The sequence below is a fragment of the Strix uralensis genome, chromosome 2 (assembly GCF_047716275.1).
Source record: "Strix uralensis isolate ZFMK-TIS-50842 chromosome 2, bStrUra1, whole genome shotgun sequence".
Classification (NCBI taxonomy): domain Eukaryota; kingdom Metazoa; phylum Chordata; class Aves; order Strigiformes; family Strigidae; genus Strix; species Strix uralensis.
In genome coordinates this window covers 120,091,014-120,105,617 of record NC_133973.1, presented here as the reverse complement: position 1 = coordinate 120,105,617, position 14,604 = coordinate 120,091,014, and the positions used below count along the sequence as shown (strand labels likewise).

Below are 14,604 nucleotides of genomic sequence, written 5' to 3'. Positions count from 1 at the left end.
GCTAACTTGGATATTGCTGTTCTTGTAAGCCCAGCCATCCCCAGTGTATCCCCAGTTGATCTAATGCTGTGTACCTTGATCTATGTCTCAGTCAAGCTTTTTCATGTACCCATTTTCACCTAATGTGTTTATCTCCAGAACTGTTATTTCTCCAGTAGATGAGAAGCAAACTAGAAATAATGGTTACACAATTCCCCAAATTCTTCTTTATACCTGTGTTTCATTTCTAAGGGGTCCTACCTCCCCACCATGCCTGAAGACCTGCTTTTTGATCAGAAGAACTGGAAAATTGGTCAATATGATACCCCTTGGAGTAAGTGTTGGGGAAATTCTACCTCAGTCCATTTCAGCTACTCCTATACGGATGGCAGACACAGGGAACCTGCTATAACTGCGCCCTGAGGCAGACTGTCAAGGGAATGGGTGGAAAGGAGAAACAGGTGGATGGAGGGAAGGGTGACTTTCTTTAAAGGAACCTCTGTGCTTCTGCTGAGTACTTTACCAATCTCCTTTTGGGTGCAGCAACTCCAGGTCCATATGGCAAACTTAAGAACCATACTGTGAGGCCAGATCCCAGCAGATGGGAAGAAGGTCTTACTTGAGAAGAGCCTGGGCTGTTGTCCTCCCAGTGAATTTCTGTCTGTGCTTACATCATGGAGGGTTTTGTAACTGGGAGATAATTGACTGAATTAATCTAATTCCTTTTCATAAACAGCTTGTCGGTGTGGATCATACTGGATCGTCACCAACGTAAGTGTCTTTTGGCTTTTTGTGATGCTGAGGGTATTCTGTCTGCTGTTAGGTTTTCTGCCCCAGCAGTCTTATGCTGCTGTCATTTCTTTACCTACAGTGTGGGCATCCCGGGGAAGTCAGACAATGCCTCTGTGGTGCCAAAGTTGGAGGAATTAATCACAAACCTGAGAGAGATTTCGTGAGGAAGGAAATGTAAGTTGATGCTCCCTGTCCTACAGCCCAGAAGAGATGAACAGGGCTATGACCACTTGACCCTCTTTCTGTTCTCTAGGCACAGGGGAAACGCTGTAGCTGGGCAAAGCAAGGTCTTTGTGACCCAGGGTCCAATTGCAGGAGGAAGGCTTGGAAATACCTACTGGGGGGAACAGAAAGGAGAAAAAGCATGAGTGACATGAAACAGCTGGAAAGGACATTTCTTTAGCAGCAGTTCTTCCAAAAGTCTCATCTCACCCCAAGTTCACACTTGTTCTGACCCAGCGATGGTCAAGCCTCTGTCAATGTTAACTTACCTGTGAGGAGCCCAGTCACTGAGAGTGTAAACTGAATTACATTTCCTTATCACAGCACAGAGGATAAAACAGTAAAAGGATACATCCTTGGGAGCCCTTCAATACGGAGAATTGAATTGGAGAGGGACCTGTCACCTGCCTCTGTCTGTCTTGCAAGAGCTCTGCTGCATTCATCCATGATTCTGGGGCTCTATACAGATAAACAGGTGAGACAGCTCCTGCTTCTTTTCCCTGCCTTACCTCCTGTCTGCCTGTTCACCGCACTTAACTTGCAGCTTCCATATGATTAATAGCTTCTGCCCTACTCTGAGAGGAAACATTCTTGAGAGCTAAATTAAGAAACTACCCTGTATTCCAGGCAATTCTGAGTCTGATGACAGAGAAGCCAAAGGATGTGGCAAAATTCTTCTGGGACCACCTTGAGAAAGATATTGAATGCCTGGCAGAGGCACTTAGCAGAAACACAGAGGATGCCACAGTGACTGTCCATCTGTTTCTCCAGCACCTGAACAACAGTACAACAGGTAAAGGTACATTCCACGCATTGAAAGGGTACCAGCAGTCTTACATCAGGTTGGTTTTCATATGGCCACTGGAACTGGTGGCTCTCATCCCATGACTGCAGCTGTTCTGCACAGACTCCAGTGTCTACTGGGTGAGGGTCCTTATTTTGCTTTACATTTTTTACAGGACAAAACATGGTCTTGAATATTTTGCTTAGGCAAGAAGACCGAAGGCAGTGGGAAACCTGCTTTAAAACCCTGACTCAGTCATTCTTCCAGGTATGCAATGGACTGATCACTGTGTTTCCAGGTATCCCATATACAAACTACCACTTTGCTAGGGATGAAGTGCAGAGCCCACATGGGCTGTGGTGAATACCCAGACACATCCAATGAGCTGGGACATTCCCATATGCAATAAACAGGTTTATCACCCCTTTTTTAAGATGCTTTTTATATGCTGATGCAAATCCCCTTTAGAAAAAAACTGGCTCTATGCCTTGGAGAGCAAGAAAATTCCCTGTTGGTTTCTTCTTGGGCAATTTTATTATTGTCCCAGCTTCATTCTTCAACAGGAAGATTTTAATGTCACTTCCCTTTCTTCAGAGCCACCATTGTCTTCCCTCATGAGGACACTTGTAAGTCTCCCAAACCCTTTTGTAACAAAAGACGTCTCCTAACAACCCTTCAAATTCTACAGGCCTGGGAGCAGAGTCTTACTTCTGTCAAGCAGCAGAGAATGAGAGATTCTCAGGGCTCCAACCTGCTGCTACAAATAGCTTATGGCCAGATGACTCCTTTCAAAGACCAGCCAAACCTTGGATTTATTGGCCTGTCCAACATGTGGAAATTTGAGCAGAAGATGTCCATCCAGACCCTGATGCATCTCCTTCAGCAAGAACACAGAGAAGGCGAAGGAAACCGTTACCCTGTTCTTCTGGAGCTTGCGTCTAAGGTTTGCTGTAGAAACATTCCTCCTCCTTCAAAGCAGAGACAGGCACCATGTGGATTTACCATTATGGGTGTCAGTGGGGCATTAATTTGACTCATTTCCCTGTGTTTCCTAGTACAGTGCCCTTCTCCTGGATACCACACAATGCCAGACACAATCCTGGTTCCTCAGATAAGTACATGGATGGCAAAGTGTGGTGGTTTAGTCCCTGCCGGGGTCTGAAACCACGCGGCCACTGCCCCTCCCCCACAAAGGGAGTGAAATACAAAGCCCTGGGCTGAGATAAGGAGAGGTTTAATACAACAGTGCAACTGCAACACAACAAACAACAGCAATAACAATAAGAATAACAGTAATAACAATGAACACAGCAAAATATCTACCAATACAGCAATGAGAACAGAGCAAATCCCACAATACACGTGGTAACCTACTGTCCCACTTCAGCGCCAGGATGTGATGTCTGTATGGTATCTGAATAACCCGGCTAGAGCTCCCCCCCTGCTGCTGGGGAAACTTAACCCTATCCTGGTTAAACCAGGACATAAAGTCATGCTGAATTTTCCCTTCCAGGTGCAAAACATCCAGCATGTCCAACATCTGCCTGACATTTTCAGTCTGCAGAAAGCTCTGATCCACTTCTTTGAGAATAGCCATAATGGGGAAGTATACTCAGTACAACAATTTCTAGACCAGCTTGAACCTTCAGGTATGATATGGATCTATTCCCAGTAAACTGGCCTATACTACTTCTCAACACCCATATGCTTTGCTCGGATGTTATAGCAGGACCTGTGATTTCTGTTGCAAGCTGTGAGGGAGCAGCAAACAGAAGACTGCTCCATGAGGGAAGATAACCCAGGAGCTAAGGGTGACCACAGCACAAACCAGGCAGCAACCAGGGTGCAGTCCCACAGTATTGGGGCAAGGCCAGGGTAGTGATAGAGCCAGGTGCTCTCAACAGCCCAGTGATCATAACACAAGTCAAGGTAATAAGTCCAGAAGTCTAGGAATTCCAGTCAATAACTTCTGAGAGCAGGAGACAGGGCTGCTTACAGTTCAAGTACAGGGCTGCTTACAGTTCAAGTACTGTCCTGAGCTTACATACATGTCCTGGGCCCATGGGGAAGGGGTGAGGTGGAGTCCCCAGGTCAGGCTGCTCAGGGCTATTATATTAGTGCCCTCAGGGCCCTGACACAGGCTCACAGTGGTGACTCTCAGTCATCTCTATCTTTATGAACATCTTTGGGGTTTGAGGGAGAGAGTAGAGATCACTGAGACACGGGAATGATCTCTGAAACATTGGAATGAGTCTTGGACAGATTGCTTCCCATCCTCAGAGTAGGTGTAGCCACAGGACTTGAGAAACTTCTAGAGATATTTCCTGCTGTTTCACCCATGAATGGGCAACATACATGAGACAGGTTTTTAAGACTGTAAGCAGGTATGTTATCATGGTGCATGTGAGCTGGGATTCAGCACCACTTAATGCCAGATAAATTATAATATGGGCTAGAAAAAATTAACTCTGGTTAAACTTGGAGCCACAGCTATGAATAGCAACCAAAGCCCAGCCTAACACAGTTTACTGAGCAGTTGCACTCCATAAGGAATCAAGGAGACAAAAATAAATCTTTTTAAATTCCCTTCTCTTGGGAGATTTCATTGACACTGCTGTTTTTCTCCCCTCTCTGTGCCTGAAGAGGACCAGCGCTCAGCTTTCGGCCGAGCTATAGGGACCATTCAGAAAGTCTGGAGCAATATCAGAATGAAACCACTGTGCTCAGGTATTTTGACTTCCCAGGTATTGTTAGTTCCCTTTCCTAAGCCACTGATGAAGGCTGGAACTCATGCTAGATGCTGAGCTTGCTTTGTTTTGACCCTTTAGCTGAAAATAAATTAAAAATCCTTCCAAAAATACAGAAATTGATATAAAAAAACCTCAAAAAGGTTTTAAGAAAAACTAGCCAGAGTTTTTCCCTTGGGAGAATTCTTCCTACCACACAAGGCAGAAAATAAACCCTCCTTTTTGTTACAGATGTCAGAGTGCCCCCAGACCTGTTGCCAGAGGACATCAATTCCAACACTGCTGTCCTGAAACTCCTCCCAACTCCACTTTCTATCAGTTACCTTGTGACGAAGCTCCTCATACAGCACCAGAACACTTGTGTGGACACAGCTACTCAGATCACAAAGGAAAAACAACGGTACATTTCAAATCATCCCTCTGGAGCAAATCAGGACTCATCTAGAGCTGCACGTGTCACTGATTGCAAAGTGAGATGAGGTAAGAAGCAAGGTGCTACCATTAACAACAAAGGTTAACTTCTTCTCTCCCAGGATCATCTCTGCAGAAGAAGTGAAACCATCCTCAGTGCTGAAGATAACTGAGCATGATCTGATCACGGCAATGCTGGCCAACTCCCAGTATATGGTAGAGGAAGATGGCACCAAGACAACCCACTTTGACTTCCAGACACTGCAGCAGCAAGTGATCCAACGTTTTATCAGTGGGAAACCTGTCATCAAAGCTCAGGTGAGCTTAGCACAACGCACTTTCATCACGAGCCAAGTAGCAGTGCTCCAGGCCAGCAGAGGGTGTAGGATTTTATTTCCAGCACCTGGTACTCACCTCTCCAGAGCTGGAGCAAACACAAATGCAGGTGCTTGTACATTTGGCAGCCCACCACTCTGCATCTATCTCCATTCCTTGGATTTGTGTGGTCAAAAACCACAACTGTGCTCAGCAGACCTTGGTGCTGTGAAAGGCAATGTGAGCCTTTCTGTTCAAACCCTGCAAGGGAGGTTGCCCTGGATTTTCTTATAACTGAGGAGGAGTCAGACACTATCTAAAAAGACTCAAGAGTTGAGCTCCTGGGCATAGTATAGGGCTGGAGTCTAATGTTGGTCTCTGAACCATACTGGAGAAATCAGTCTTTTGCTGTGGTATTCATCTTCACTTACTTGCTCACATTAGCCTTTGGCTTTCCTCCAGAAGTTCTCAGGGGACCAGATTTGCAAATGGTTATTCCCATCTGAAAAGGAAGGCCGGAGGTACCTACCTCAAAAATTAAGTCTTGTGGGACAGCAATGGATTTAGGTACCTAAGTCCCTTCAGTCCCTTTAAAACTGCATAACCGTCAGGTGGTTACATAAACTTAACCTGGGATTCTCTTATGACCACTGGCACCAGCTATTTCCTATGTCAGAGGAAAGGTGTTTGGATTTGCGAAATGTGAAAATCTGGCCACAAGAGAATGGGAAAAAGGGGTTCAGGGACACTGTAACATGGCTGTCACATAGTGATTCAGGTCCACATGCTTGTCCAGTAGTAGAGTAGGATAAGCAGAGAAACAGTCACAGAGAAACTGAAAGAGTTTGGCTGGAGGGATTGCTGGATGTTTCTGGTCCAACCATTTTATCCAAGTAAGGCTAACTTCAAAACAAGAGCAGATTGCTCAGGGTGTTATATAGTTGAATTTTGGAAGTCTCCAAGGATAGAGATTCACCACCTCTCTGCCCCTCTGTTCTCATGTTTTAGCACCGTGAAAATGTTTTCTGCAAGCTCAAGTAGGAGATCCCTGGTTGCCACTTGTCCTTATTGCCTTCAATCCTCCTTTTAGTAGTGGAAGACCAGTTAGATTCTCCTCATAGAGTTCTCTTTTACAGGGTGAAAAATCCCTTGCAACCATCTTGTTGGTCTCTACTAGACTCACTTCAATTTGTCAATGTTTCTTGTACTGAGGAACCCCAAATTGGACACAGTACTCAAATGTAATCTCATAAATGCTGAATAGATGGAAAGAATCACTTCCCTCGTCCTGCTGGCTACACTCCTGCTAATATAGCCTGGTGTGTACATGAGGTTCCTTTTGGCCCATTTCTTCAGCCAGTTGACACCCATCTGAATGGCAGCTGTGCCCTCCAGTGTATCAGCTTCTTTCCCCAATTTGGTATCATCCACAAACTTGCTGACATGTCATGTCAGTTGTTGCTGAAATGTTTTAATGACATCAGCCAGCTTCCTCAGCACCACTGAATGTGTTCCTTCTGATCCCATGGACCTGTGTATATCCAGCTGTAGTGGGTCTGGCTGAGATGGAGTTAATTTTCATCATAGAAGCTGTGTTTTAGATCTGTGATCAAAACAGTGCTGATAACACACTAGTCGTTTAGCTATTGCTGAACAATGTTTGCACAGCATCAAAGGCCTTCTCCATTTCTCAGTCTGCTCCCCTCCAGTGAATAGATTGAGGATGTGCAAGAGGTTGGGAGGGGACACAGCCAGACAGATTACCCAAACTAACCAAAGAGGTATTCCATGCTGTATAATGTCATGCTCAGCAATAAAACACGGAAGACGGGGTTTTAGAGTGGTTAGCCATCTTTTGCTCAGGAAGCAGCTGGGCATCAATCTACCTGTGGGAAGTGGTGAATGATTGCTTTTGCATTACTTGTTTTCCCACTTTTATTCTTCCCTTCCTCTTTTGCCATCCCATTGGGGGTAAGGAGGGGAGGAAAGTGAGTGAGCAGCTCTGTGATGCTTAGCTGCCACAACAGCAACTTATCTCAGTAGTCCCTAATTTGGTCCTCTTTTTTTGTGACATGCCTTTAAACTTTGCCAGTAAACACAGAGGACTGAAAGCAGACCATTACAGTAAAAAGTGAGGCAAAGAATGTATTGAGTATCTCAGTGAGTACCTTTTCCATGTCCTTTGTCAGTAGGTCCCTTTCCCTGTTGAGCAGTGGGCCCAGTTCTTAGCTGATCTTTCTTTTGCTACAGATGTACTGATGTAGAAACCCTTCTTGTTGGCCTTCACAGCCTTCAGGAGTCTCAAATCCAATTGGGCTTTGGCTTTCCTAACTCTATCCTTGCATGCCCAAGGAATGTCTTTATATTCCACTTGGGTAGTCCCTCCCTGCTGCCACCTCACTGACACCTCCTGCCACAGGCCCTGCAGCCCAGACATGGATAGCCGTGTCCTACCGCATGGTCATGGACTTGCCCTTTGGCTTGTGCCAAGTGATACTTTGTGTCTTCATAGCCACTCATTTGCTTTCCAGACGGCTCCCTGCTTTGCACTGAACAGAATGAAGACACTGCAGTACACAAAAACAAAAGTGAGAGAACAGCTGCAACAGGTACGAAAAGAGTTTGCCATCCTGTTTTTTCATTCAGGTTTCCTCTGCCTTATAATGCTTATTAATAAGCTACCTCAGGGAAAAGAGAGCTCAACAGAGAATATGGCATCTGCAGGATGTGTGAAAAGGTCCAAGTTCAAATCAGACAGATGGCTGGAGCCTCACAAGGAGCCAATTTTCTTTGCTGGCTCTAAAGGGAATCTAGGCAACTCTGTCAGATGGACTCATCTGTGCGAGTGTCTAAACCAAGGGGATATGGTGACCACAGCATGACATGCGCTGGGATGGTGGATCAGCACAAGTAGCAACTCTACGGTTATTGTTCCTGCTTGAAACTAGGCTGGGGAACCTATGTCTTTGTAGAGTCTGTGGCTTTCCCATGTAAACCCTGGACGTCAACCATGTATGTCTAACTCCCTCTGATAAGAGGCCAGAACTGGTGCCAAAGGTTATACAGCCACTCTGCTGTACAGACACAGTGGCAGGACCCAGAACTCATGTGTCAGAGTCACAGTCTGGCTATATTCTCCTTTTGATAGGAATCATTAAGTGTGAACCGGCTGAAACAGATCATGGAAGAAGCCCGATCAGTGAGTGCTATTTCTCAAACGCTTGCCACCTTGGAAGTGGCAGCCGAGTTCCTGGCTGTGACCGGTGGGGACCCAGAGCGCCAGTTGTCTGAGTATGTAAAACATGACCTGAAGATGGATGCAAGTGTAGAACAGTTCAGAGACATGCCGGTAAGCAAAGCACTTTGGTTGTACTGAATGGGAAATTGGCTGAACATTTCCATTCCTCATACCCTCCCCTAAGGATTAAGATATCACCTTTTAAGTCACACACTTTTTTGTGAGCTAACCTTGAACATGGCCAACTCAGCCATGGCCTTTCTGAAGAGCAGGAACTGGGTGACTGATTGCCCGTCTATTTTCTCCTCCTCCAGGTGGTACCACACACTCAGCTGAAGCACATCCTGTCTCTGTGGCAGACATTGTCAGCAAAGAGATCTGTGCTGCTGATGCAGATGAATCAGGTGAAGGAGACAGCCTGGATTACAAAACTGTCTACAAGAGCTAAGGAAAGAGAGAAACTTTTTGACAAAATTGATTTTCTGTGAAAAACTTTGGAAGTTTTTAGGAAAAAAAAGGGAAAATTTTGTGATTTTAATGTCTTATTATTCAGCAAAAGCCAAGCAATACTCATCTACTTAAGTCACGTAAGACCCTTGGAACAGGGCCATCCACAAGATTTTGTGCTAGAAACAGTGGTGCTTTCTGAGATGGGTCATATCAGCAGCTGGTACTGTGGTCTCCGGTGGCACTGGCATAATAGTCAGGAACAAAGAGGGTCCCAGTTTTACTTCTTCCATCAGATGTAGGGCCTGGATGGTGTGTGCAGGGAGTCCCAGGCTGTCCTCTTGCTGATGTTGTTTGTCATTGCAGAATCCCTTCTTCCTGGTTTCTGAGCAGTACCACGAGGAGCTGAGTGCAGAGAAAGAGAAGGCTCTGACTACTGCACTCGCCACAGTTAACCTGGATTTGTTCCTCATTGAGCTCCATGAGATGATCATTGTGCCTCTGGATTCCTTTGATCCACAGTGGGGGTAAGAACAGATTTTTCCTGGTTTGTTCCAGGGGTAGATACGAACTTTTTAGACCCAGATGGAAGGGGTCTTGAAGTCCCTTTTAAGGTGGGCTCTTGAAGCTTACTGGAGAGAAGGGCCATGCCTTCCAAAAGTGGGAGTTACTGTGGCTGTGATGAGTATCATCAAGTCTTTTTGTGATGCCCAGGTAAAGAGAAATGGGAGTAAAATACAGCAGGAACCCCAGCATCTTCAATTCATCTGGCATGTTATGAGGAAGCAAGAAACCTCTAAAAATCATACAATCATGGAGACTTAGGTTGGGAGGGCCCTCTGGAGGTCCTTTGGTTCAAGAAGGTCTGACTTCAAAGCTGTAGCAGACTGTTCAAGGTCTTGTCCAGCTGTGTTCTGACTATCTCCAACGACAGTGCCACCACCACTCTGCATTTTCCCAGGGCTCCACTAACCATGTGGAGAATATTTTCATTATGTTTAACCAGGATTTCCACTGTTGCATCTTCTGCTTGTTAATTCTTGTCATTCCGCTGGGCACTCCAAGAAGAGCCTGGTTTCTTCTTGACACCCACCCACTATGTAGTTAGAGATGCATTTGGAGTTCCCCTCTACCTTCTCTGCTGAAGGCTGAATAACCTAGTTCTCTACCTTCTCTTCATATGTCCTGAGCTCCAGATCTCTAATCATACTGGTTGCACTCCACTGAACTCACTCCAAACTGTCAATGTTTTTCTTATACTGGGAGCACAAAATCAGACACAAACCTCTAAATGTGATTTCACAAGCACCAACAGAGGAGAAAAATCACTTTCCTTAATCATCTGGCTACATTCTTGTTAATACAGTTCAGTATGTGTCTGGCCTTGGGGTATTAAAAAAAATATCATGTAAGGGAACAAAAAAGGTGCCCCTACACAGGACCAATGAGAAATCCCAATGAGAGGATATGGCCACACCACCTCCCCTTCCCTGCTTCTTGCATGAGAAAGCTCTCCTAATGCCACAGTGCCAGCATGACAGACCCCCATGAAGGAAGGAGTTGGGGATGTATTGAGTTGAGTACAGATAGGTTCAACATGCTGTGTTATACCTGATATGGAAGAGGCAGCCTGTGAAGCTGAGAGAACTCAGCTTTGAGGAGGCCACAATATCTATTTGTGTGCTGTTGACAGTGTTGACCAACAGTTGCCCACATTGTTGTCTGATACCACCAGAGATACCCCAGAGAATACTGCCTGGCTTCCAGCTGCAAGGCCATCTCGGGGGTACTGTCACTGACTGCCAGAATTGCCTGCTGAAGGTCAGGGCACTTGGAAACCCAGGAGTCCTCCAGACACTTAAAATTATGACCTGTTTCACCTACAGGCTACAGGAAACTTTCAGATCCTTCCTGGAAGACAGGCAAGATGATGCCTCCATTGCAAATCTGACAAGCACTTTGAGTCCAGACCTACTACTGAAGGATGTTGTTTCCGTCTGGAAGACAGCTGTGAGGACCAGCAAATTTCATAGTCCTACTTACATCTAGGAGAGACCAACCTAACTCTTGCTAAGTCCCCCAGGAATTAACTCACCTGCAGCTTCTCCAACCCAGTTGTCAGCGCTCTGAGTGCCTTAATTGTCCTGACCAAACTCACCCAGAATTTCCACCCAGGTACCCACTGTCCAGTGGTCCAGGAGCTCCACTTAAGCTCAGCCCTGGGTCTTCTGTCCTTGCCTGAGCTATGTTGTAGGTGTATTGGTGTCCAGCCCTGTGCCCTGACAATCCTGATCTGCTCACTAGTCTTCCTGCATTAATATTGGACCTGTCTCATCACCTCACCTTGTTTTATGATCACTGGGCAGTCAATAGAATCTGGCTCTGCCCAGATTCTGTGGGACTGTGCCTGGTCAGTGGGGACACTGTCCTGCCTCTGCTGTGGTCACCCTCTGCTCCCAGCTGATTTTCCTGTGTAGAACAACCCTATGCCTGCTGCTCCCTGACAAAAATTTCCCCAACAACCAGTCAGTTTGTTGCCAATTTATTGCATCTAAGTTTTGGAGCAAGTTACCAAAAACCAATCAACTGGAAAGGGGGAGGGAAAGGGAACCTCATTTTAATGCTTAGTATTGTATTTGTGCTTTTCCCTAATAGCTGTGATAGCATACTCAAGGCAGCAAAAGCAATATAAGCAAAAATACACCTAGAAATAAAAGCAAAAGCAAAAAATTTACAGCAGCTGCAGCACTGCATCATGGATCATCAAAGATACTTTCACAATATCCCCTTCACAGCTACAGTGAAGACCCATATTATACCCATATCTGGGGACTCTGCACCTTGAGAGAGTTTATAAGTCACCACTTCAGTTGGCCCAGATCAGTTTTGGTCATCCTGACAAGCTATGCTTCCTTATTGGTCCCAACTTTTTTTTCTTTGGTATCCCCAAAAACAATCCCAGTTCCCAAGACTGAATTCCTCTGGTGATAAGTGATTGACAGTTGGTGAGCAGTTTATAGCCCTGGAGCTTTGAATATCATCTTGTGCCTGTATTTTCAAAGCCTCCAGTCTCATCCCATGCCTATACTCCTCTTTGTATTTTTATTCTACAGTCATTGTTGTGTTTTAAGCCTAGAGTGCAACTGAGCACCAGGCAGCCACTCACTCACTCACTTCTTCCCTCTCAGAGATGAGGAGGAGAAAATAAAATAAAAGGCTTGAGGGATTGAGACAAGGACAGAGAGGGATGACTCACCAGTTATGGTCACAGGCAAAAGACAGACTCAACTGGGGAAGAAAAAAGAACGTCAATTTAATTTGAACACCATCATCACCATCACTAATTTACCAGTCAAACAGAGCAGACAGTGAGAAATACAACCACATTTTAAAAACACCTTCCCCCACCCCTCCCTTCTTCCCAGGTTCAGCTTTGCTCCCAATTTTCTCTACCTCCTCCCTGCCAGTGGCTCAGGGGGGCAGGGGATGGCAGTTGTAGGCAGTTCATCACCTGTTCTCTCTGCCGCTCCTTCTTCCTCTGGGGGAGGACTCCTCACAGTCTTGCCCTGCTCCAGCGTGGGGTCCCTCCCACAGGAGACAGTCCTCCACAAAGTTTCTCCAACATGAGTCCTTCCCACAGGCTGCAGCTCTTCACAAACTGCTCCAGCGTGGGTCCCTGCTGCAGGCTGCAGTCCTTCCAGCAATGAACTGTTCCACTGCGGGCTTCTCACAGAGTCCCAGCCTTCTTTGGGTGCATCCACCTGCTCCAGCATGGGGTCCTCCACAGGCTGCATGTGGGCATCTGCCCCACTGGTGTCCTCCATGGGCCACAGAGGGACAGCCTGTGCTCTCACCATAGGCTCTGGTGCAACTCCCCCTTCTCCCTCATTCTTCAACTGACCTTGGTGTTTGCAGAGGTATTTCCCTCACAACTTCTCCTCCTCTTCAGTTCCCCTTCTTAAATATGTTATCACAGAGACACAGCCACCGTTGCTAATTGGTTCAGCCTTGGCCAGAGGTGGGTCTGACTTGGAGCCAGGGGAGCTTCTAGAAGCTTCTCACAGGAGCCACCTCTGTAGCCCCCTCCCCCGCTACCAAAACCCCGCCACACACAAACCCAACAGTCATACATACTTTACTCTGCATATAATAACTACTTGTTACTGGTGTTAGTCACAATACATATATATTTTTGTGTGTGTATATATATATACACAAAAATATAGATGTATATGTATATATGCATGCATATATTTATATATACACACATACATATACGTGTATAAATATGCATACACACGTGCACACATGCACACACAAAACTATTGTAATGGTAGAGCACACAGTTGTACAGCACTAAAGCTCAGACAAGATTAGGTGTTATAAGCTCATGAAGAAAGGAAGAGATGGGTCCTCCGGGAACTGGTGCAAAATGAAACCTAGGCATCCTCCTCTCCCCACCGTAACTTTGCAGTTGAGCAGCAAGAAGTAGAACTGGCTCATCTCCTTCCACCAAGCCAGTGGAGGATGACACAAGGAGGTGATCCAGGCCTCTGTGGGAATAAACTAGCTGGGGTCACCCACAGTGATGCCTGATCTGTGGAAACTTGGATGTGAGGTCTTCCACAGGGCTAGGGGTTGAGAGCCAGGGGTCCTGCTGGGACACCAGGCTCCAAAACTGACCAAGAACTCTGATGGGAAGTGGGAGTGTGCTGAAAACTGTCCCAGTACAGAGATGTAAGAACAAAATGCACGAATATTGTTGCTGTGGTATGCAAGCTCTGTACCTCAGATGAGAAACTGCTTTTGCTTAATTAAACTTAGGTTGGTGAATAAGGCTAAAGTAAGGTAATTCTGCCCCCCCAAAAAATAAAATGTAAATCAAATGCTACCAGTGTGGAGGGAGTTTGTAATGTAAGACATCTTTTATCTAAAGAAGTGTATCAGTAATACCATAATAGGCTTAAAATGTCCTAGTAATAGTGTTAGAAACACTGAATTTGGGCATAAATGTAACAGAGTTGAGACCAATGTGTAATTAAGGAATGTTTACTTGGGAGGAGTCCAAAGGGCACAAAAGAGGTGAAAGGGAGGAAAAAATGTGGATGCAAAAAAAGAAAAAAATGGGCAGTGAAGTATAAGATCAGCTGGAGAACAAAGAAGGGTGAGAAGCTTCTAATGGAAGGACTGCAGATGCCGAAGCTGAGCTGTGGACCCAACACCACTGGGGATGCTGGAGGGAACCCCCCCTGGAGAACACGCTGATGGTCTCTCCAACAGGTTGGTCCATAAGACTTGGTGTGGGACAGTGCAGTAAAGATGCATAAACTTATAAGGAAGGATAGATTTGGCACCTTAATACTAAGTGCAGGAGGAAAAGCAGTAAAATTGCAGCTTAATAAGTGCATGACTTAGAAGATTTCTTTGTAGTAATATAATTATGTATCGGTAGTAATACTAGTAATAAGCAATACAATTGTCACTCCATATTACTTGCAGCAACATAATTGTGAATTATGCTACTAAAAAGTAGTGTGTTTATAAGGTAGTTAAGGTGTTACAAACTTTTTAGAGGTGTGTTTTCCTTAATTGATAAGCATCATTACCCTCTCAATCTGCTGCCTCTCAAGCTTCCAATTAAAAGGAGAAGAGTTGGACTTGGGGAGTAG

General features: G+C 45.5%; 1 protein-coding gene across 1 annotated transcript in view; it reads left to right on the top strand.

Annotated features, from left to right (window-relative positions):
• LOC141939751 (E3 ubiquitin-protein ligase rnf213-alpha-like) overlaps positions 1 to 13,826 on the top strand; it is a 61,539-nt gene extending 47,713 nt beyond the window's left edge. Inside the window, exons 53-68 of the mRNA XM_074860114.1 lie at positions 232 to 313; positions 716 to 750; positions 851 to 945; positions 1,318 to 1,468; positions 1,621 to 1,786; positions 1,953 to 2,044; positions 2,466 to 2,720; positions 3,291 to 3,426; positions 4,421 to 4,504; positions 4,756 to 4,924; positions 5,058 to 5,253; positions 7,782 to 7,859; positions 8,399 to 8,599; positions 8,803 to 8,892; positions 9,302 to 9,462; positions 10,822 to 13,826. Coding sequence (XP_074716215.1) covers positions 232 to 313; positions 716 to 750; positions 851 to 945; positions 1,318 to 1,468; positions 1,621 to 1,786; positions 1,953 to 2,044; positions 2,466 to 2,720; positions 3,291 to 3,426; positions 4,421 to 4,504; positions 4,756 to 4,924; positions 5,058 to 5,253; positions 7,782 to 7,859; positions 8,399 to 8,599; positions 8,803 to 8,892; positions 9,302 to 9,462; positions 10,822 to 10,984 — 2,154 coding nt within the window. The 3' untranslated portion in view covers positions 10,985 to 13,826. The remainder of the gene's footprint in view (positions 1 to 231; positions 314 to 715; positions 751 to 850; positions 946 to 1,317; positions 1,469 to 1,620; positions 1,787 to 1,952; positions 2,045 to 2,465; positions 2,721 to 3,290; positions 3,427 to 4,420; positions 4,505 to 4,755; positions 4,925 to 5,057; positions 5,254 to 7,781; positions 7,860 to 8,398; positions 8,600 to 8,802; positions 8,893 to 9,301; positions 9,463 to 10,821) is intronic.
• The last annotated feature ends 778 nt before the right edge of the window (positions 13,827 to 14,604 follow it).